Source organism: Sarcophilus harrisii, chromosome 4 (genome assembly GCF_902635505.1).
Source record: "Sarcophilus harrisii chromosome 4, mSarHar1.11, whole genome shotgun sequence".
NCBI classification, from domain to species: domain Eukaryota; kingdom Metazoa; phylum Chordata; class Mammalia; order Dasyuromorphia; family Dasyuridae; genus Sarcophilus; species Sarcophilus harrisii.
The window spans coordinates 426,128,745-426,153,275 of record NC_045429.1 but is presented as its reverse complement, the minus strand read 5'-3'; the positions used below and the strand labels follow the sequence as shown (position 1 = coordinate 426,153,275).

The following is a 24,531-nucleotide window of genomic DNA, read 5'->3' as shown; positions in this document are numbered from 1 at the left end:
GGTGAAAGTACTGTTATAAGTGATTTGATATCCATTCTTCTGGGAACTATTCATATAAATGGTTAAAGGATGGAAAAACAAATTTATGTTTTTAGACTAATTGTCTAATATGCCTCAGATTGATGAAGCTTGAAATAATTTTACTTTTGAATTTATGCCTTTAAAATATAATACAAGTTTAAACTTTAGAAATTTATCTTTAATAAGTTGCCAAAGCATTTACAGAAAGAAGCATGTGCTTGCTTGGTGGTTAGAACACAAATCGAAAGCTTGCAATTATTGGGTTTATCCCCTTTCACTGATTTACTTGTATCACCACAATAATGATAATCAGTTTGTACCTTAGAATGGCAAATGCTTGATATTTACTCTAAATTCAATTTAGAGATAGACTTAGGAAGTGATTAAAAAAAAAAAAGTAGGAAAATAAGCTCTATTATAAGTAGCGAATCATAGTTTAGAAAATTTGGATAACTGATTCCTTTAATTAGTTATTTATGTTGGCACAGCACCTTTAATATTTCTATCTGCCTCAGTTAAGTATTTTTAATTTTTTATTCTCATTTTAAATTTTATTACACTTCCTTACTTAGGAAAAACAAATTGAATTTGGTAGTAGATTAACATAAAGCTGAATCTTTCTAAAAAAATATTGATTTTCTAAAAAGTAAGCTAAATTGGCTAAGAATCATTTAGTAGAAACAGCACAGGACAGGAAAACAACCAGATCTGAAGCCTAGCTCCTCTTCTTTCTAGCTATGGGACTCAATGTCCTCATCTATAAAATGGAGATAACAATACCTGAATAGGTTACCTTATCAGATTTTGAAGATCAGATGAGATATTGCATTAAGATGATATGTAAATATAAACCATATTAATAATGCAAGAATTCTTCATTTTCTCTTTCATGCTATCTTTCTCACCATTACTCTGCTCTTTATATTAGCCAGTCACTTCAACTCCAGCTAAGTGTGTTAGTAGTGTTACTAGTCATAGAAGTCATAGTATTTTTGAGCCACAACCACATCATATTCATGAGGAAACTGAAGTCTGTATGGGCTAAGTGACTTGCCCAAAGTCATGCATGCAGAAGCAGCTTGGATTAAAATCCAGCTCTTTGACCTCAGCATAGATCCTGCTTTATTTAGCACTCCTAAAAAGAGGAGAACATTTCTTATGAAAATGCTCAATTAATATTTATTAAGCACTTACTGTATATGACAGGCCTGCGCTAAAGGCTGGGAGTACAAAAACAAGCAAAAATGAGAGAAGGGACCTACAGGAATGTATCTTGTTATAAACACTAGGGAGGAGAGACTGGAATCAGGCCATAGTTTGGCAAGAGTTTAAATAAAAGAAGACAATCTAGATGTGAGAAATTGGTGGTGGTGTTTTTTTAGGCTAGCTGATATAAAAAACAAAGCATATGTATGTACCAGAATTTATGGGCAGCTAGGTGGAATAGTGACTAGAGCACTGAGCTTGAAGTGATTTAGATTCATCTCTCTTGAGTTTGAGTCTGATCTCAAACGTTCACTAGCTGTGTGACTCTGACCATGTCACTTAATTCTATTTGCCTCAGTATCTTCATCTGTAAAATGAGCTGGAGCAGGAAATAGCACACCACTCCAGTGTCTCTATCAAGAAAACCCCAAATGGAGTCATAAGGAGTTGGACATGACTAAAAACAATTGACTGATAACAAAATAATCATAATCATAAGGATCAGAAAGAACATAAATTGAATTAGTGCTTCCTACAAATTTAAAACAATTTTTATTGTAAAAATAGTTTATTAATTATTCCTATTAATTACATTAATAGGAATAATTAAATATATTAGTTGATTAAAATTATATTAATCATAAAGTATAGAAGATTATTAATGAGAGAGACCTTAGAGATTATCTAGTTGGGTGTTCTTGGCATAGGGGATGGAGTGCCAGATATGGATCCAGAAGATCTGAGTATCAGACACTTACTTGCTGTTTGACTCTGGGCCAGAAATTTAATCTTGATTGCCTCCCCCCCCCCCCCCCCCCCAAAAAAAAAGCCCAACCCAATTCTCACAGCTATATTTCAATATAATTATTTTCCTTATAATTCTGTGTATTTTTTTAAACTTAAAAACATTATACTTTGAATGAGTCCTTAGACTTCACTTGATTGATACCCAGAGAGGGTCTGTGACAGAGAGGAAGAACTTTTGACTTAGTGCAGCTCTCTCATTTTACTAGTAAGGGAACTGAGGCAGAGGGAGGAGAAATCACTGGCCTAAGATTCCAGTGGAAGATGCTTTAGTGCTAGGACTAAAATCCAGTGCTCTTTTTTATTAATATGCTTTCTCCCAGGGCCTCAAAAGGGGAAATGATTTGGCTGAGGTTCCCCAGGGAACCCCAGAGAACAGCTGGGAATCTCCAGATCTAGGCCCCTTTCATCATATTGCAGGAGGAAAAAGAAACTAGTTTTTATAACCATTGTAGGTGTCAATAAATACTAGTTGACTTTTGTCACTCACTTGAAATCTGTACTGATAATAAAAGAGGTTTAAAAAATTGTGCTTTTTGTTTTCTGTACAGAGATGGCCTCAGATGTTTCATCACTCGGAGCAGCCATTGCATCTGGAAACCCTGGCCCTGGGATCCAAGGTGGGGGAGCCATCACTCAGCGGACTATTAAGCGTCGGCCAGGGTGAGTAAGAGTCTGGAATGAAGTGGGGGTGAGGGTTTCTGTAAACTGAGAAGCCTGATGCTGGAATGTTCATGCCTCATCTGTCAGTAAGAGAATTGGCTTAGTTTCAGAATCACACTCACTCCTCAGCTGTTTCTGGCTATTCTGCACTGTTCTACTATTGAGCTATCTTGTTTGCTGGATTTGGTATTAGGTGAGATTAAAGGTTTATACTGATGTTCTTTTTTTTAAAATAGCTTACAAATAGTCTAACAATCAAAAATCTCTGAGCACTTGAGATGGATGAATAAGTCAGTGAAAAAACCCTAATTGTGTTCAGAGCACCCATGTTAATTGCTGAGGATACAAAGAAAAAGTAAGATAGTCCCTGATCTCAAAGAGCCCACATTCTAATGGGCAGTTTAACACATGTAAAAGTTTTCAGATAGAACCATGGAACCTTTTGTTAGGGTGTAACAGAAAAACATCCAGAATCTTGAACCAGATGGTTCTGTGTCATTTTTGCTGATTATGACATCGGTTTCTGATTCTGTGCTCTTACAATGCCAAGACTTTAAGGAGGAGAACTTTCTTTTCTGGGTCTTTAATAGCAGTGGCTGCAGACCTCATAGGAGCAGTTCTTAATATGAATCTTCCTGGAGATTGCTTCCCAGAAAGATGGGTACAAAGGCTGGCTGGTAGTCTGAAAGTGCTGCCACTTACAAGTTATTGGACTTCTCCAGCTGGCAGGAGGAGCTGGTGTTGGTGGTGGCCAGGAAGGTGGACCCTTTCTCCCCACAGCAGTGGTTGTGAGGCCCCAAGTGGAGGCAAGACTGGCGCTGAAGCTATTTGCCAGCTGCTCAGGTTGTAGTGGAGGTGATGGGGTTTGATTTGCCTAGCACACATGTTGCCTCCTCCATTTCCCTCAGGGTGCTTTGCTGTTTCAGCAAAGCAGGTATCCCTTTCCCCTCAGTGGCAGTGGGTCATCAGCTGGTGGTCATGGCTGGTTCCTTCACAGGAGCTACTTCCCTGGACAATGACTGTGGAAGCTGAGCTTCAAGGTCAGGATCTTGGGCTTTCTTCATCTGGGCATTAGGAGAAGTGATGGTTGAAGTGGTGTTCCTGAGTTGGATAGCCTGGCACAGGTTGCCTCCTGTCTCCTCAGAACTCCTTGCTGCTTTTATGTGCATATGATTAGGTATAGTTCTTCATCTTTTCCCCACACAGGAAGTTCTACATTAGGGTTGAGGAAGATGTTGGCTGCCCTTTGATGCATTTATAAAGCCATTTCAATTTTGTTTTTAAAAAATGCATTTATTCTTATGTCATCTTTGTTTCTTAGTGTCAGTCACTCACTTAGTGCAAGTACAATGAAATATTTAGGTGTCCTTTCCCCAGAAACATCTCCATCTGTTTTGACCCAAAGAAGAAGAATGAAGCTGCTCTGTTATAATTTCCCCCTCATTTTTCCTTTCATTTTTAGAAACCTGCTTTGGTGTGGGTAAGACAGCACATGGGTAAGGAATTCTTTTTAATGTTAATGAATTATCTTTAACATTTTATTTTTGGCATTTTCCAGGCTTGATTTTGATGATGATGGAGAAGGAAACAGTAAATTTTTGAGGTAAGAATTTTTTTTCTCATTTCCCTAGACTTTTGGGATTAAAAATGACCTTAGATCTCATATCCAGGGTTGAAATTACATAATTTTATGTATTATATTTCTTTTCTTTTTGAAAAGATGTTCAAATATCTTGTTCACTCCAAAGAAATTGCCTATTGGGCAGAGGCTGATAGGTTTTGCAAGCCTCCCTAATTATTTTCTGCTTCTTGAAGGTAGAGTTTGGAAATTATGACATTTATTTGCTCCAGAAAGAGCACTTGAACTGAGCCTTTCCCTGTTATTATAAGGTCATGCAAGATATTTAGGATCCATGATTGGACCACAAAAAGGGGAAGGGTGGTTGCTTTTAACTAGTCACCTTTTTCCTTTATTAAAATATCACCTAGATTATTTCCTGCAATTGTAAAGGAGCTATTTTCTTTGTATTTAATGTAATATGAAGGAGCTTTTTCTGAAAGTCTTACTTGAGTGCTTGGGGTTCAATTTTTAATTGCAAATCATGACTTGATAAGCTTGTTTAAACAATATAATAATGTCACCTTTCAACATAATTTTATTTAAATTTTTAAAAAATGTTTAATTTATTTACTTAATATTTTTCCCTAGTTACATTCAAAACAAAAAAAAAAATTTACATTTGTTTCTAAAATTTTTGAATTCTAGGTTCTCTTATCCCTACCCACAATTAAAAAACTACTTGTGAAGTTATGTAAAACATTTCCATAAAAGTCAAGTTGTGGGGGCAAAAAAAAACATTGATCTCCCTCCCAGAAGAAAATAACACCCCCCCCCCAAGAAAACTTAAGTTAAAAAAAGAGAGCGAGACAATGCTTCAGTCTATATTCAGAAATAAATAGTTCCTTCTAGGTATGGATAGAATTTTTCATCATAAGTCCTTCACGGTACTCGTGGATGATTGTATTGCTGAGAATAGCAAAGTCATTCACAGCTAGACATTCAGGAACATTGCCATTATTTTCTGTACAATACATTTCACTTTGCTTGAGTTCATGGAGGACTTTTCAGGGTTTTTTTCTTCCTTAAAGCATCCTGCTCATCATTTCCCATAGAACAATAATATTCTGTCATAAATATACACATAAACACGCATATTATTGATCCATTCCCCAATTGATAGGCAGCCTGTCAATTTTCAATTTTTTTTGCCCTGAGAATCGAGCTGCTATGAATAACTTTTTGTACATAACAGTTCTTTTCTTCCCCCCCCCCCCCCCCCAAATCTCTTTTGGTATTCTTGCCAAATAGTAGCATTGTTAGGTCAAAGAATATGCATGAATTTGTAGCCCTTTGAGCACAGATGATATCATTTGATCATTTATCAACTGGTACGTGACTCTTATTTTTTATAAATTTGATTCCATTCTCTCTGTTTGAGAAATGAGGCCTTCTCAGAGAAACTTGCTTCCAAATTCTTTTTACAATTACTATTGCTAACCATAATAATTTTAAAGACGTAGTTTAAGTTCTTACCTTTTTAGTAACTAAAGACTTGCTTACTGTCCTCATCAGGATAAGCTTTGAAACAACTCTGACTGGGTTCCTCAGAATAAACATGTGCAAATAATTTTGACATCTCTCCTACCCAGGAAACCTAGCTATAGTTCATTTAGCTACTCATCAGTTAATTACAGGCCTAAACCCTCAACTTCCCTTATATAAGCAATGCAAAAATCCAGGAAGATTTACTTAAGATTGTTAACCTTAATCCTCACTTAGAGGTATAGTAAAATGCAGTAAATCAGTGTTCTAGTGGAAAGAGGTTTGGACCCTAAATTAAGAGGCCTGGATTTAAATCCTTACTCCAGCACTTATTAGCTTTGCTCTGTCCTTATGTCTGTCATGATAATACTTGTACAACCTCCCTCTTGGTGTCCTTGTGGCAGCTTTGTAAACTGGGGAGTGGTTGGTATTTTATCGTTATAGTGATCACTCATGTCCAGGCAGAATGAAATGCATTATAGGAATTCTTCTACAATATCCGTGACAGGTCATGAAACTTTTGTTTAAACATTTTTATTGATGCCTGTTTAATTATGTCAGAAAGCAGCTCGTTCCATTTTGAGACAACTGCTAGAAAGTCCTATTCACACTGAGCTGAAACATGATTTCTATCATTCTATGTTGATTCTCTTGTCCTAGTTCTGCTCTCAGGAATTAACATAGAATTAAGTCTAATCTCTTTTCCACTGATGACTTTTCAGATATTTAATACAAGTATATTCTTTCCTAAGATTTCTTCAGTAGTAAACATCTCCATTTCCTTTAATTGCTCCTCATATAGCATGATTTCCAGGCCTTTCACCACCTGATTGCCCTCTTCTGTATCTAACTTTTTCTTCCCAGTGGGCCTAGTAAATTGTAGCATCCAGAGCCCAACAAAATATTCTAGACTTGATTTGGCCAGTGCAGAGTATGAAATTATTACAGCCTTGTTCTGGGAAATGGATATATCTCTGTTGCTGCAACCTAACATTATCTTTGCAGATATATTGTAGTTTTGGCTTCTAGGTCTTTTTCATATAAGCTGTGGAAAAGAAGCAAGCACAGTTCAGTAGACTTTCTCCTGGCATACTATACTAGCCTGACTGGTCTAGAGCAGTATTTTGTCTATTGATACATTGGTTCTGTCAACAGATAGTCACTGTTACGAGATGTATGTGAACTTATTATAAGAAAAGTGGACATGCATGTGGAATTCAGAATTCACAGTCCTTCCAGAAATTTGTATATTTTTGATAGTATAATAAAAGGAGGAAGAGAAAACAGGAAGGGATATGGCATAAAAAGGGAAAGGTGTAGTAAAGGGGAAGGAGGGAAAGGACAAAAACTCCTTATGGGAAGGAGCAAGGCAATGGCAAAAAGTGTATTCCTCTTATTTTTATTATTTTTTTCTTCTGCATAGTTTATTTATTTTTAATCTACATTGTTTTACAAATCATTTTGGGAGAGAAAAATCAGAGCAAAAGGGAAAAACTATGAGCGAGGGAAAAAAAAAACAGAAAAAAGAAATGAACATACACATGTGTTGATTTACATTGTCTCCTTAGTTCTTTTTCTGGATGCATATGGTATTTTCTGTCCAAAGTCTAGTGGGATTGCTTTGGATCACTGAACCACTAAGAAGAACCAAGTCTTTCATAATTGATCATTGCACATTCTTGCTGTCCTTGTGTACAATGTATTCCTGGTTCTGCTTGTGTTTAACTCAGTATCAGTTTGTGTAAATCTTTCCAGGCTTTTCTAAAATCAGCTTGTTCATCATTTTTTATAGAACAATAATATTCCATTATCTTCATATATCACAACTTATTCAGCCATTCCTTACTTGATGGGCATCTACTAATTTTTCAATTCTTTGCTACCACAAAAAGAGATGCTACTAACATTTTTGCATATGTGGGTTCTTTTGCCTTCTTTATGATTTCCTTGGGAAATCCATGTAGTAGCACTCCTGGGTCAAAGGATATACACAGTTTGATAGTCCAGAGTCCAGAGTTCTCTCCAGAATGGTTGGATCATTGCACAACTCCACCAACAATGCATTAATATCCCAGGTTTCTCACATCCCCTCATTTATCATTATTTTTTGCTATTATTTTAGCCAATCTGAGAGGTGTGAGGTGGTGTCTCAGAGTTGTTTTAATTTGCATTTCTCTAATCAATAGTGATTTTTAAAATATAGCATTTTAAAAATATGACTATAGATAGCTTTAATTTCATCCTCTGAAAATTGTCTGTTTATATCCTTTGACCATTTGTCTATTGGGGAATGACATATTCTTGTAAATTTATAGTTCTCTTTATATTTTAAAAATGAAACCTTTATTAGAAATTGGCTATACAGGACCAGGAGATCATTATATACTTCAACAACAATACTATATGATGACCAGTTCTGATGGACCTGGCCATCCTCAGCAACGAGATCAACCAAATCATTTCCAATGGAGCAATAATGAACTGAACCAGCTACGCCCAGAGAAAGAACTCTGGGTGATGACTAAAAACCATTACATTGAATTCCCAATCCCTATATTTATGCCCACCTGCATTTTTGATTTCCTTCACAAGCTAATTGTACAATATTTCAGAGTCTGATACTTTTTGTACAGCAAAATAACGGTTTGATCATGTACACTTATTGTGTATCTAATTTATATTTTAATATATTTAACATCTACTGGTCATCCTGCCATCTGGGGGAGGGGGTAAGGGGTAAGAGGTGAAAAATTGGAACAAGAGGTTTGACAATTGTTAATGCTGTAAAGTTACCCATACATATAACCTGTAAATAAAAGGCTATTAAATTTTTAAAAAAAAGAAAAAAAAAAAAGGAAAGATTCAGAGAAAAAAAAAGAAAGAAATTGGCTATAAAGATTTTTTCCCAGCTTTGTTACTTCTCTTTTAATCTTTTTTTTTTTTTTTTTTTTTTGGGGGGGGGGGTTGGTTTTGTTTGTCCAAAACCTTTTTAATTTAATATAATCAAAGTTTTCCATTTTGCCTTTCATATTGTTTTCTAGTTCTTTGGTCATAAATTCCTCCTTTCAAAGATCTGATAGATAAATTATCCTTTGCTCTCCTAATCTGTTTATTCTATCATCCTTGTACCAAAATCATGTACCATTTTGACCTTATTTTGGTATGAGGTGTGAGATGTAGGTCTATGCTGAATTTTTGACATATTATTTTCCAGTTTTCCCAGCAATTTTTGTCAAACAGTGAGTTTTTATTCCAGAAGCTGGAGTTTGGGGGTTTATCAAATATTAGATTACTAGAAACCTTGATTATTTTATCGTGTGTATCTACTCTATTCCACTGGTCTACCACTCTTATTTTTTAGCCAATACCAAATGGTTTTGATGACTGCTGCTTTATAATAGAGTTTTAGGTTTGGTACTACTAAGCCACCAATTAAAAGGTGCATTCTTTTCCCTAAGAAACTTCTAGACTGAAGATAAGAGGGTCTACTTATCTACAAAGTTTAAGTTGCATGCACAAGATGTTTTGCCTCCCAAAGACACCCAGGGAATCCAGCTTGGGATGCAAACAACAAATTATATCAGCTGGGAAATGGCATGGCGAACTTCATATTGACACAGTTAAGGACCTCCCGCATGCTTTGGGTGCATTTTCTAGGAAATATGGCAACTCAAAAAGACATGTTCAGGGGACCCCTAAAAATTCTTAACAGTTCATATGCATATATCTCAAGTTTGTGATGTACTTCTGTGAATTCATGATTAAATTCCTGCTTTGAGTGGAAGTTTGAAAAATATGTTCCTTTTTCTATGTACAAGTTATACTACAGCATTCTTGTTTATACTGTGTAATGATCTATGGTTCTTGGAAATATCAGATAGAATAAAAGGCAGAGATGTATTGATTAATTTCATGTTTGCTTTTAAACATTTCTTTACTGGTTTTATTTTTTAGGTAATGTCTATAACAAATTCTAAAGAAATATTGAGGATATTAACTATTTACTTGCTAGTGTAGATTTTGGGTGAGGACAGAGACAGAGCTAATACCCAGAATAAATGCTGTTTAGAACATTCAAAGTAGTTTTTTAAGAAAAGTTCCCTTGTTTCAGTGAAGATCATTAAGACTTTAAAGTGGCTATTTAAGTGGCACATTCTTTGCCTTTAAGATAAGGAAAATAATTTTTCTCTAGTAGAGATTGAATTAAATTTTCAACTACTCATTTATTCTTATTTTGTTTTTGCACTTGAGTTTTATTTTAAAAACACACACACACATATAACACATAACATACGTTATTTTTCAGTTAACAAACACTTATTTTCTTTCCCTTCCATCTTTCCCTCCATTGAAAAAGGAAAAAAGCAAAAACTTTATAATGTATTTATGGTTAAACAAAATAAATTGTTATGTCCAAAAATGTATGTCTAATTTTACATCTTCATTCTTTATCAAAAGGGAGGTAGCATTTTTCATCATCAGTCCTATGAAACTATGATTTGTTTTTGCATTGATGAGAATTCATAATTCTTTCAAAGTTGTTTGTTTTTTTACAGTGCTATTCTTGCATAAATTGTTCTCCTGGTTCTGTTTACTTTACTCTGCATTAGTTAATCTGTAGAGATTATCATTTCTGTGGGTTTGCTATATTGAATTTGGGCATCTGTGAGGAAATAGTGTAAAGTGCAGACTTGACAATTGACTGAACTTTCCATATATTTATGGTAAAAAACAAAAAAAACAAAAACAAAAAACAAAAAATACTTACCCAGCTTCTTTCAGAGTATGCTGTCTAGGCTTTATAGCATTTTACCGTAACAAGGAGGAGAAAGAAAATTAGACTATCCACAGATAGGTTAATTGGCTCTCAAGATACCAAAGATCTCATTTTCAATAAGAACTTATTATTTCTGTAATGTAGAATGTAATCTACCTATTAAGCAGATGATGACTGGATTGAGCTTATTATTTTTTTTTCCATTAGGTTTTTTTTTTTTAATTATTATAGCTTTTTATTTACAAGTTATATGCATGGGTAATTTTACGGCATTGACAATTGCCAAATCTTTTGTTCCAGTTTTTCCCCTTCTTCCCCCCCATCCCCTCCCCCCGATGGCAGGTTGACCAATACATGTTAAATATGTTAAAGTATAAATTAAATACAATATAAGTATACATGTCCATACAGTTATTTTGCTGTACAAAAAGAATCGGACTATGAAATAGTGTACTATTAGCCTGTGAAGGAAATCAAAAATGCAGGCGGACAAAAATATAAGGATTGGGAATTCTATGTAATGGTTCATAGTCATCTCCCAGAGTTCTTTCGCTGGGTATAGCTGGTTCAATTCATTACTTGAGCTATTATTAATAAAAAAATAAGCTATTCAGAGCTTGATTTAAAACATCATTCTCTTGAGTGGTTATGGCACTATATGTAGCAACTCTCCTCATGAGATCGGCTTCTTTCTTTTTGGTCTCTTTTTATATAAGATAGATACATCAGGATTTTGTCAAGGATTGACAATCTGTTGGGCCTTTTCTAGCTGGGGTGCTACTATTTCTACAGCATTGGTATTCCCCCCTCATCTCCATTTTTCTTTAATATCCTCTTTGTTGTGCCCCATTTCTAATTCAGAGAAAAATAAGTTAAATGACAACAGTATCTTGAAATTGTTTCTTTTTCTTTTCCAGATGTGATGATGATCAAATGCCTAATGATAAGGAGCGGTTTGCCAGGTAATGTTAATATAGGCTCTTACTCTTTTATACAATGGTATCAGACACTGGCCATACTGTTTTTTTCTGACTGAGTTGAAATGACTTAATCTGTCTAGTCTGACTTGTTCCTGTTTAGAGATCTAGGAATGTTCAAGATTCCAGCTCCTATTATTTAATAAAGTTAATACCATTTCACTGTAAAACATTGAATAGAAGTATATTGTCATATATTACCATGTTTATGCTTGTCCCCACTGTTAAAGTGATGTGCCACCTGGGTACCATGTAGTGTCAGCCAAAATCTGAGTTAACTGGTATGTGGAATTGCTTTGACTTGTTTATTAAGTGGATATTTAAAATCTGTTTACGTAATGTCATAAGGCCTGAGTCAGAAGTCTTTTTTAGATTATCTTTATATAATTAAAAAATGGTAAAATGTTAATTAATAAATTGTGGAATATGGAATTGTTTTTAGAATTAGGGTAGATGTGATTTGAAACAGAATTAGTTTATTTAAATTACCAGTCAGAAACTCAGTTTTTTTCCTTTATTAAAAATATGTTCTTTTTCAGAATTACATGAGCATTTACATTTTTTTTTACAATTTATGCATTTTTTTCATCTCAGGAGATATGTACATTTTAAAGTGGCGTTTTATTTTTATATTTTTCAGATTAATTTTGTGCTGCATCAGAAAAGTATACAATGGGGTTGATTCAAAACTGTGTGTCTAGTCAACACCTTGACTGGGAGGAATGGACTAAGAACTTAGTCTCTGTCCTCAAGATGTTATAGTTTATTTTAAAATATTAAATAATGAACAATTTAAGGCAATATAAGATCAAATGCTTAACTCTGTTGTACAGATTGTGAGATGGTAAGATTTCAAAGAAAAAGATGCTGATGATTTATGAGCCCTGGAATAGGGGGGAATTCTTGAAAGAGATGTATTTAAAAATGAACTTTGAATAGAATTTGAATAGAGAAATGGAAAGTATTTTCATTTAAGAAGAAAAATATCTCAGGCATAGAAGTAGAAACTTTTACTTTGTTGTAGAAATTGACCTGACTGGATCGGAGGATTAGGGAGCGGTGGAACATATATAGAATAGAGCTGGGTTATGGAAGTCCTCTCAGACTAAACAAAGGAGATTAAACTGGATAAACTCAGTAGTAGTTACCCTTGGTAGACTTTTCAAAGACAACACAGTGTCATAGAAGATGTATTGAAGGATGAATTTACAGTTCTTGCTTATGTGACTTAGCACAACTTATTGAAGTAGATACTTATGAAATCATTGGGAGATGAACCATCACTAATTCAGTAGGTTAGTCATGGATATTTGGAGATTATTTTTTGCCATCTGTATTAGGATGTAAATTACTGAGTTTACAGGTTTCAGATGTTGCTTGGTTTCTCAACAGACAAAATTTATTCTTTTAAAATGTGATCATTACTTGTAATGCAGCTGGTCAGATCTAGAGCAATGTGGTACAGTGGAAAGAGTGTTGAATGTAGAATCAGAGGGCTTGAGTTTAAATACCAATTCTGCTACTTGTGACACACATTTTTGGATCATATACTTTTTGGGGCTTTAGTTCTTTATCTAGAAAATAAGATACGGGACCTTGTATACTTTAAAGTCCCATCTGGCTTTAGAACATAGTTGTAGAAAAGAGGTCAGTTTTACATTTTTAAATGGTGTATTTAAAAATAGAAAACTGTTCTTGGTCTCCAGCAGACAAAAACAGAAAGATCAGGTTGTGATGTTCACTGCACCTTGGTTCTCTATTGATTTTCTGTTATTTCTTCCATTTAGCTAATTTTCTAAGGAAACTGAAACTTAGACAGGTTGTGGTTATAAAAATTTGATTTTAAGTTTTCTCTTGAGATAATTTTCATGAAATTTAATTTTTCTCCCAGTACAGGTCCATTAATGTATTGGCCAACCCTGATAGTTGAATTTGTGTAACATCTCTCACATTCTCTCCTATAGGATTTAGTTGAATGAATTTACAGATTTCAAATTCAAGAAATTTTCTGTTCTTTATTGAAAAGAACAAATTTTGGATTTTTTAAAAGAAGAGAAAATTAAGCTACTTTATTGCCAAAGGCAGGAAGAGAGAGGAGAATCTAATGAACAATGAACTGTTTATATCCATCCCTATTTTCTTCTGATCTTTGATGACATATGAATTACATTTTTAATACTTATAATCCTTGCGCATGTTACTTTATGTTCCTGATTTTTCACTGAAACATTATTTTACATAAATATTTCTATATATTAGCATATCCGTTACAGTAGCTGTGTAATAGTTCATCATGTCAACATACTGTAGTGTGCTTTGCCTCTTAAGTTGCAGCAGAGATCCTAAAAATAGAATCAATTGCTGACACTCTTTATCTACTCCTGTGCCACACTAGTGTGATATTTCTTCACTTGCCACTGAGATACTTTAGTTTCCGGAAAAATTACGAGTAACCCATTGTTTCCCCTTCAGAGGAGAGGAGAACATTGGGGGAACAAAGATGTTGTGGTTCTTCAGAGAGCCAGTTGGAGTGAATGAATAGAAAGCAGGAGTTATTTCAAAAGCAGACAAAGACAGAGGAGAGTGCCAGAAACTGGACTCTGCATGCTATTTATATGCCTCTTCAGTGTAGTCCTGTTGTTTTCTGTCATTGTGAGAATTCTATTAATGATCACCTATTCTTAATCTGTTGTCTCAAGTTCAGATATGAGTAATTCTTACCTTGTTGAATAGCAGTGTATCTCCTACCCTTAATGGGAGCTGTGTATGACAGAGTAGATCTCCAGATTTTCTTGGATTCCTTTCTCACAGATGTTAGTTATCTTCACTGTCTACCTTAGTAGGGTCTAATTCAGGTTATAAAGTGTTTTATGTTCAGATGGGATTCATTCAGAGTTTCTTTAAATTGATCTTTGTCTTCCATATTGGTTTCTTTGTTCTTACAGGTTTCCATAGCTGTCAGTTAAGTTCCCTATCCCATTTTATCTTTCTTCCCTTCTTCCCATCTTCCTTTCATTTATCTTTATCAAAAATTTTTTAGCTTAGTTCATCAATTTTATTTTTAGGTCGGATGATGAGCAGAGTTCAGCGGATAAAGAGAGACTTGCCAGGTAGGAGACCAGTGTTCAGCATGGTGAAGCCAATATTCCCTCTCCTTCTCCTCCTTACCAATCTAAATTGCTCCTTTTATTTCCCTTCCTCTTTGTGCTTTTTCTTATCTGTGACAGATGAAGATAGCACCATGGGAAGTTTGTGAAATTAAGTATTTAATTTCACAATTAAAAAAAATAATGTGGGTTTGGGGAAATGGCTAATTTTTTTAACTTAGAAATTTGCTTTTAGTGATAAAGTTTTAGTCTTCTTTTGAGCTTCAGCATCAAGTGATTAGAAAACAGAAAGTTCTCACAGTCTCATTAGCTCTGCCAATTTGTGCTTTGGCAGGGATATGTTTTCTTGTCAGAAAGCCAAATGCCAAAAAAATTACCCTGTGTTGAAGATCATCTCCTGCCATGTTAAAACAGCAGTTCCTTCTCTACTACTCTAGAAAACCATCTATCCTGGTTTCCGGTGTTGTTTTGTAGCCCGTATTCCTGTGCCACAATGGGATTGAATTGCCCTAGTGATGGTGGCCTTACTTATGACAGCTCAGAATCATTTTTGGCAGCTTCTTTGTGGTCATTAGAAAATTCATTCTTTGGGCTTGGGTATCAAATAGGGTCTGCTCCCATTCTAAAGGTGGAGGTTTAAGTGTTCTAAAATAACAGTCATGAAATTAGAGGTCTGTATAGGGGAAGTCCCTCTGTTCTTTGCATGGGAAGATTTAGAATTGTTTTTGCTGCCAGTCAACACCAGCTTAGTAAGAGAGTACCAGAAAATGGGTCAAAGTTTCTTGGTGTGCAATGAATAATTGGAACAAGTATTCAGGAGATACTTTGAAAGCCCTATCATCCTTTTTCCATATATTTTTCCATGTTTTTCCCAAACCTTCTTATTTATTACCTGTCCTTTTCCATCTTTGCCACAAGATTTTTGTTAGTATTCCACACTATATTTCTTACTAACCATCACACTCTAGAAAACCTGGTTGTGCATGGTATAATGTAAAGAACTCTAAATTCAGCAGATCTGGGTTTGTGTCTTTGTTCTATCATTAACTGTCTGTGAGACCTTGGATAAGTCCCTTGTCTTCTCTAGGTCTTTGTCTCTTCTTTTGAAAATGAGATAATCATACTAGATGGTATTTCTAAAGCTTCTTTTATCTATAAAATACTTTAAATCTTGTTTTAGTTTTGGGAGAGTATTATTGAGGATCTGGTCTTCTAGCCTCCAAATGACAGTATGGCCAAACCCACCCTTACACACCTTTGAAATCCTAAAGTGGTCTACCTCTCTTAGGTCTTTCTAGAATGATTTCAATGTTTTCTCTGCCTCAGATTTGCAATTTACAAGAAACCCTTTGGGGAATAGCTTGTAGAAAGATTTTTTGTTTAGAAACTTAGTTTATTAATTCTGTCTCAGAAGTAGCATATATAACTTTTAAACATAATGTCCACAACTTTGCCCTATTTTTGTTTTTTGAGCAAGACAAGCTGGGAGTAGAGCAGCATGGGGAAAACCTGTTCTTAAACTGATATTTCTTTGTCCACTTCCTGAATCATACTTACATTAAGTAAAGTCATTTTTTTCATGTCACCCTTCCCTTGAAAAGTTTAATAAGTGAGCATAATGTTGAACACTTGAAAATAGACCTCAGGAACTTCAATGAATGAAGTCAATACCCTTTACTTGAGGAGGAAAAAAACAAACAAACCTCTTGCTGAGAGGCAGGTTTAAAAGAATAATAAAATGAAGGGCTCCATTAGGTTATGAGGGAGACCCCAGGATCTTCCTGCCCTCTCTTCTGTGTTGTGTCAGTTTCTCTTTTGTGCATGATCTGCATGAGAGGGTTGGGCATTCCTCCTAACTTCTCAAAGACTTTTGCACTCACATCTTTCAGCACCTGTCTGGTAGGTATGTTGCTTCTTTATGCCATTAAATGACTTGATAATGACCTGTTAGGTGGAGCTTTTTGGCTTTCTCTCAATGCAGGGAAAACCATAGTGAAATTGAACGTCGACGGCGGAACAAGATGACGGCTTATATCACAGAACTGTCAGACATGGTACCCACCTGCAGTGCCTTGGCCCGAAAACCAGACAAGTTGACTATCTTACGCATGGCTGTATCGCACATGAAATCCCTGAGGGGAACTGGCAACACTTCTACTGATGGCACCTATAAGCCATCCTTCCTTACTGATCAGGTCTCTGGGTTTCACCAGCACCAAAGGGTCCCGGGAAGTTGGGTGGATCATTTTATAACTTTGTTCTTCTTTGGATAAATTACTATATTTTTCAGACAGTGTCAGAGTAGGAGTGACTCTATATGAAATATTGAAAGTGTTTGAAAAGTGTTGACATTTTAGCAAAGTTAGAAAAATGAGGGGGAAAATAAGTTGCATTAAAAATAGTAACCTTCTCCATCTTTGTTGACCTAAATTTAGGTGGCTGCTGCTCCAGGCTGTTAGGTGTATTAATATCAGAACTAAGAAATAAGGAAGGGACAGCTTAAAGCTGACAGGGATTTTGAAATTTTTCATGAACACTTAACTTACAAAGTATAATGGAATAATTGAGGGAGGGGAGTTGTTAAGAAAGAGAAACAACTTTGAGAATTTAATTCAGCCTGCAATGTATATGAAGGCTTAGGACTTTCCCTGAGCATAAGCATTTATGGAGGATGGAGAATAATCTTTTAATATTGAATGATGCCACAGTTTAAATGAGGAAAGAAGAAAGACCAATGGGCAGTTGCATGAACTTTTGCTGTGATAAAAAGTTCTGAATTATGTATGTTGAGGATTTCAAAGGAGGAGATGTGATCTTTGCCTTTGTGGAGGCCACAGTCAAGTATGAGAGATATTAAAAATGTATAATGCTAGATATATAAGTGCTAGAAATGAACCGAATTGAATGGAATAATGAAAGCTGGGTGAGGATAATCATATTGAACTTCCTGGAGTAGAGAGCTTTAAACAGGGATTTTTAGCAAAGAAAAAGGGATGCAGATGGCAAGGACTGTAAAGATTATATAAAGATCCAGATAACAGAGTGGAAGCTCATAGAAAAAACCTTAGAAAAGGTCATCTTTCTCTCGCTCTTTTTTTAAACAAATGAGGAAACTAACACTTAGAAAAATTAGATGTTTATACACATATACACACACATACACACATATATACACATACATACATATATACACACACATAAACATACACAACAGAGAGAAAAACTTAATAGGACATCACAAGATACTTTACAAATGTAGCTGTAGTTAAAGTTGAAGAAGAGTAGATGAGGATAGCACCTTGGTACTTACTTTGAAATTAAGCTTTTTGTGGTCATAACAGATCCAGATTCCTTGGGTCCTCCATTGATGGAAATACTTAATCATATTCTTTGTATTCTACTTTGGGGCAGGAGCTGAAACACCTGATACTAGAGGCAGCAGATGGTTTTCTGTTCATTGTGTCGTGTGAAACAGGCCGAGTGGTATACGTATCTGACTCAGTGACCCCTGTCTTGAACCAACCACAGTCTGAATGGTTTGGCAGCACTCTTTATGACCAGGTGCACCCAGATGATGTGGATAAGCTCCGGGAGCAGCTCTCCACCTCTGAAAATGCTTTGACTGGTAAGATTTGAGTAGTTGGTCAGTGGGGGGAGGGATAAGGGATGGTAAGGGTTTTGCAGCAGAACCCAAGTCCTTTGGCTATAGACCCGGTGCTTTCTCATGCTGCCCTAAGTGCCTTTCCTCAGTTTTTTCTTTCCCCACCTGTGTTGGCTTTTAGAGGGATCTTAGGAAATGCATTCTCTCCAGAGTGCATTTCTCTTCTTCTCCAATACATTCAAGTCTTTATTGTTCACACATGAGATATCTGCTTATGCCTTATTTTTTGGATAATTTTTCATCCAAGATTGATGCTTGGAATGGGCCAGGGCTCCCTTTCCACATCATCAATTATCAATATTATAAGGTAACTCAGTGTTACTATGAGCTATAAAAAAAGGCATCAAATCTGAAAAAAAAAATTAGGATTCAAGACTTCATTGCTAAATGGAAGTCATATAAGAGGCTCTAGTAGACTCTAATGGAAATAAAATCACAGATTTACTAAAGTTTGAAGTGAACCACTGCCAATAACTTCATCTTATTGTTGATTGTTAGTTTCTGTGAGGTTCAAGTGGGTCTGCTCTTCCATTCTCTATGATTTTAGCATGAATGTTTGGAGGATTTTATTAACCTTTCCATCACCCAGAATGCGAATTTCCTCCCTAGTGCCAATGGTAGCCTGTTTGTCACTTAGATAATTCCTAGAGAGTCTCCTGAAGCCTATGGAAATGAACTGACTTATCACATTCATATTAGTCAGCGAGTATTTGTTCAGTGTTTGTTGTGTGCTAAGTGCGCAAGCTGGATGCCCATGTATGTTCTGGGGGAATTGAGGCAAAGATGAACCTGTTTCCATTCTGTCGGTGGAAAGCACATAGACAAATTTGTGCAGGAAATAAGGAATGATGATTTCAGTGGAGTGGGGAGAGACGGGAATAGCCCTCATGGAGGCGATGGCAGTTGAGGAAAAGAAGATTCTAGGAGGCTAACCTCCTATCACTAGTAAATTAACAGAGGTGGAATTTAAACCATGGTCTTCCTGACTCTTAGCCCAGTGCCCCAAACACTATGCCATACTACTTTTTTCCATTACTGTGACATGATGTAGTTGATTGCACATTTAGTGCTTAATTTCTGGTAACAGCAGAGAAGCACAATGGTATGGTTAACTGCACATAATCAGAAATACTTGCCCTTTAAAGTTTCTGCAGTAAATTTGTCTTTCTAATAAAGTTGCATATAATAGGTGCTTGGGAATTGATTTTATTAAGCTTTTTTTAAAAAGTTATTTAAAAAATATGTGTCACATACATTGTATCTAGGATACTATGACATATATATATAGGACTACTTGCCATCTAGGGGAGGGGGTGGAGGGTAGGAGGGAAAAATCGGAACAGAAGTGAGTGCAAGGGATAATGTTGTAAAAAAATTACCCTGGCATGGGTTCTGTCAATAAAAAGTTATTAAAAAAATTTTTTTTAAAATGTGTCAGATAGGAAAGAAAGCCAGTCTAAGTTTAAAAATTTATCACATGTAATCTGTTTATGTGTAATTAATGGTTGAGTATGCTAGATATTCAATTTCTCACTCCTCATGGACTCCGATATCTGGGGCCTAATGTGATGGTCAGAGTTTCTTATTTCCATTAATTCTGAGAGCAGTTGACAGAAACAGGAAACAAGTAAAAAGTTTCTTAGATTGGTCCCAAAGTCCAAACTCATGGTATTGTTAAAAATTATTTAGGACTGCACACTCCCTTCTGCCTATGCTTCCATGCACCTCTTAGTCCATCTCACTCATATTTTTATCCTTTACTCTTTTTCACTAAGCAGTTCAATTCAAGCTTCCTTAATTTTTTTTTTTCCAGGTCGCATTTTGGACTTAAAGACTGGGACAGTAAAGAAGGAGGGTCAACAGTCTTCCATGAGGATGTGTATGGGTTCAAGGAGGTCATTTATCTGTCGGATGAGGTAAGCGGCAAGTTGGTGTGGTTTTATTTAGGAAGAATTCAGCATTGAATAGGGCACTGACTTTGACTATCAGTTATCAAATGCTTTAAACTCCAAAAAACACTGATTGATTTAAATTAATTTCTTTAACTCCAGAGGCGTAGGAAATCAATAATAATAATAACAATACTGATAACAACAATTTAACATTTATATAGTGACTTAAAAGTTGATGGAGCACTTGTGTGTGTGTGTGTGTGTGTGTTATTTCAATTTTAAAACAATTCTATAAAGTAGGAACTACAGATGACATCCTCACTTTACAGACAAGGAAATTGAGGCCCAATTGATTTATTCATCATCTCATAATTAATAAGTGTTTGAACCCCGTAAGATTTTGAACTCCATTGTCTTGACTCTATACTTTCCCCGACATTTTTGTACTCAGAATTCCTTACTCTGTTCCAGTGAGTGCAACTTTAAATGAAATAGGGGGTTCCTACATATATAAACTGTATATTTTTGAGCACTATGCTAGACATTAAGTGATATTTGAGGCAAGAAGAGAGGTCACTACTAACTTTAGGGAGCTTACCATTTAATTAGTGTACAGCTATATGGCTCAGTAGATAGAATGTTGGACTAGGAGGCAGGAATTTGAAACTGAAATTTAATCTCAGATAGGGTCTGTGTGACCCTAAGCAAATCTCATAACTTCTCAAGGCTTCAGTTTTTCCTGCACAATGAGGATAATAATAGCAGCTCCCTTCTAGGGATTTTTTAAGAATAAAATGAGATAATATTTGTAAAGTGCTTTGTAATCCTAAAGTGCTATATAAATGTTATCTGTAATGGGGGAAACATGGTAGAATTGAGCCAGTAATGTGCAAAACTATGTAAACTTGAGATTATATGAAATAAACAATTATGGAATTTGATTCCAGTTAATCAGCAAAATGTTGGTCAGCCTAATCTTTCTTTTTTCCACTGGGCAGGTGTGGAAATAGCTCTGTGGATTCAGGTTCCATGAACAGATTGAGCTTTGTGAGGAACAGGTGCAGGTAAGTTTGAAGGTTATCCTCTTGAGAGAGAGTGCTTCCAGATCTCTGAGGTAGTTTGTTTCCTCCAAAGACCACCACATTCTTTTCCCTGCCTTGGAAAAGATAGTCTTCCTGTTAGTCCTCCAGAGAAAAAGTCACAATCGTTTGTTTCTCTTTGCTACTCATTTCCAGGGTAACCTTACTTAGAAGAAGTCTACACGGTTTGTGTGGATGAGTGTGGATCTCACAAAGATGAATTCTTGTTGCAATAAGGAAGTATAATTATGCCTATTGCTTTGATGTGGAAAAGAGCTACTGATTATCTTGTTCTTAGATTGCTCAAAGCCTTAAGTTAAAGGTGCCATATAAAACCAAAAATCACTCCATAAATAAATAATTTCCTGAGGGTAGTTTTCTTTTTTGACTTGAAAAAAAATTTGGGGGGCAGCTAGGTGGTGCAGTGGTTAGAGCACCAGCTTTGAAGTCGGAAGGACCTGAGTTCAAATGTGGTCTCAGACTCAGACACTTAACTGTTATGGGCCAGAACTTGAAACAAGGTGCTAAGTCAGTGGAATTGATAGAGACCATTTTAGCATGGTGCTTAATAGTTCTCTAGTTTAGTACATGTACTTAGTACTTACTATAGTTCCATAAGATTCACACCTATGATGAGAGAGGATATAAGCTCGGACAAACTCAGGAGAACAAGGGAAGACCAAAGAAATGGTGGTAGGCTGTCCTCTGCTTCTCCACTGAAATCAAGATCCGGGATTTAGACTTTAACTCCTGGCTGCACTTGGGGTGATTACTGAACTGACACTAATGCTGCCTCCAGAGACTCCAAGGAAACCTCAACAGAGAATATTACATTTTAGAGAAGAATATTACACTTAATACTTCCTAATTGTGTGACTCTGGGCAAGTCACTTAACTCCAATTGACTCAGCAAACTACAACAACAACAACAGAAATTTATATAATATTTTGATTTTATAGCACCAGAATTTCTTCCAGTATCCATCCCCCTTTTTTCTTCCAGAGGGTTATTCCATATAACATTTTTTTTTTTTTTGCTGAGGTAATTGGGGTTAAGTGACTTGCCCAGGGTCACATAGCTAGGAAGTGTTAAGTATCTGAGTCCAGCTTTGAACTCAGGACCTTCTGACTTCAGGGCTGGTACTCTGTTGACTGTACTAACTAGGTACCCCTCACTACACCAACTAGCTGCCCTATAACACATTTTTTTTTCTTTTTTAAAATTTTAATAGCCTTTTATTTACAGATTATATGTATGGGTAACTTTACAGCATTGACAATTGCCAAACTTCTTGTTCCAATTTTTCCCCTCCTTCCCCCCACCCTCTCCCTCAGATGGCAAGATGACCAGTAGATATTAAATATATTAAAATATAAATTAGATACACAATAAGTCTACATGACCAAACCGTTATTTTGCTGTACAAAAAGAATCAGACTCTGAAATATTGTACAATTAGCCTGTGAAGGAAATCAAAAATGCAGGTGGGCAAAAATAGAGGGATTGGGAATTCAATGTAATGGTTTTTAGTCATCTCTCAGAATTCCTTCACTTGGCGTAGCTGGTTCAGTTCATTACTGCTCCATTGGAACTGATTTGGTTGATCTCATTGCTGAGGATGGCCAAGTCCATCAGAATTGGTCATCATACAGTATTGTTGTTGAAGTATATAATGATCTCTTGGCCCTGCTCATTTAACTCAGCATCAGTTCATGTAAGTCTCTCCAGGCCTTTCTGAAATTATCCTGCTGGTCATTTCTTAAAGAACAATAATATTCCATAATATTCATATACCACACTTCATTCAGCCATTCTCCAATTGATGGGCATCCATTCAGTTTCCAGTTTCTGGCCACTACAAAGAGGGCCGCCACAAACATTCGTGCACATACAGGTCCCTTTCCCTTCTTTATGATCTCTTTGGGATATAAGCCCAGTAGTAGCATTACTGGATCATAGGGTATGCACAGTTTGATAACTTTTTGAGCATGGTTCCAAATTGCTCTCCAGAATGGATAGATGTATTCACAATTCCACCAACAATGTATTAGTGTCCCTGTTTTCCCACATCCCCTCCAACATTCCACATTATCTTTCCTTGTCATTCTAGCCAGTCTGACAGGTGTTATAACAAATTTTTAAAGAAAAAAAGAAAAAGAGGAAAAAGAGAAAAATGTACAAAACAGTTTATTTCATAATATAAGCAATGTTCTACATATGAAACTCCTGTTTCTTCAAAGGAAAAGACAATCTTGTTAGATACTCTCTTTAGAGCACTGCTTGTTCTTGGTAATTTGGCAATATCCACTTTTTAAAAAATTGTTTTGTGGTTCTATTTATTTTGGGCATATTGTTTTTTGAGTTCTGTTTCCTGCATTTTGCAATAGATTATGTAAATCTCTATGCTTCTCTGTATTTATCGTAGTCATCATTTCACATAATATAATATTTCATTTCATGTAATATAGTAACATTTCATTACATTGACATTCTACTGTTTGTTTAACCCTTCCCTAATAGATGAGCATCTAGTTTATTTCCAGTTCTTTTCTACCACAAAAATGCTTCTGTAAATATTTTGTTATATATAGAGGCTTTCTTCTTCTGGAGGCATAGTCCTGCTTAGTGGAATTGCTGGGCCAAAGGGTATGGGCAATTTAGTCACTATATTTGCATAATTTTAAGTTGGTTTCCACAACTGTTGTACTGATTCACTGCTCCAACAATTCACTGGTATGCTTATCTTTAATACTGTGTTTCTTCCCCATATATATGATTTTCTCTAGGAATGGGCTAGGCTCTGTGAAGGAAGGGGAACCTCACTTCGTGGTTGTCCACTGTACAGGTTATATCAAGGCTTGGCCTCCAGCAGGTAAGAGAGTTTTCCTCTATGACTCCTCAAAAAGGGTAAGAAAGTGGATAGATATTTATTGTTCATTCAGTGTGTAATATTAAATTATATTCTTTAGAGCAGGGCTTCTTACACTTTTTCTATTCATGACCTCTTTTGTCTGAGAAATTTTTACATAATCCCAGGTATATAGGTATATAACATAGGTATACAAATCAAATATTTACTGAGAATTAAATCATAATTTTGTGACCCCCACATTGAGTTACAAGACTCCAGATGGGGTCACAAACCAGAGTTTTAAGAAGCTGGAATGTAGAGGATCATAGAATGACGAAAGAAGACTCAATCTTGTCTCAGTTCCTGCTTAAATACTAATAAATATGAAC

The 24,531-nt window shown here is 35.7% G+C and overlaps 1 protein-coding gene across 6 annotated transcripts in view; it reads left to right on the top strand.

The window, feature by feature from the left end:
• The window catches only part of ARNT (aryl hydrocarbon receptor nuclear translocator), a 58,533-nt gene that overhangs the window by 13,728 nt on the left and 20,274 nt on the right, over window positions 1-24,531 (top strand). For 4 of the 6 annotated variants that reach the window (XM_012549726.3, XM_023503577.2, XM_003769917.4 and 1 more), the window contains exons 2-10: window positions 2,583-2,694; window positions 4,253-4,297; window positions 11,492-11,536; window positions 14,617-14,661; window positions 16,640-16,853; window positions 18,070-18,283; window positions 20,133-20,235; window positions 21,210-21,275; window positions 24,078-24,163. In XM_012549726.3, coding sequence (XP_012405180.2) covers window positions 2,583-2,694; window positions 4,253-4,297; window positions 11,492-11,536; window positions 14,617-14,661; window positions 16,640-16,853; window positions 18,070-18,283; window positions 20,133-20,235; window positions 21,210-21,275; window positions 24,078-24,163 — 930 coding nt within the window. The remainder of the gene's footprint in view (window positions 1-2,582; window positions 2,695-4,252; window positions 4,298-11,491; window positions 11,537-14,616; window positions 14,662-16,639; window positions 16,854-18,069; window positions 18,284-20,132; window positions 20,236-21,209; window positions 21,276-24,077; window positions 24,164-24,531) is intronic. The other 2 variants (XM_012549727.3, XM_023503578.2) reach the window with 1 other exon arrangement.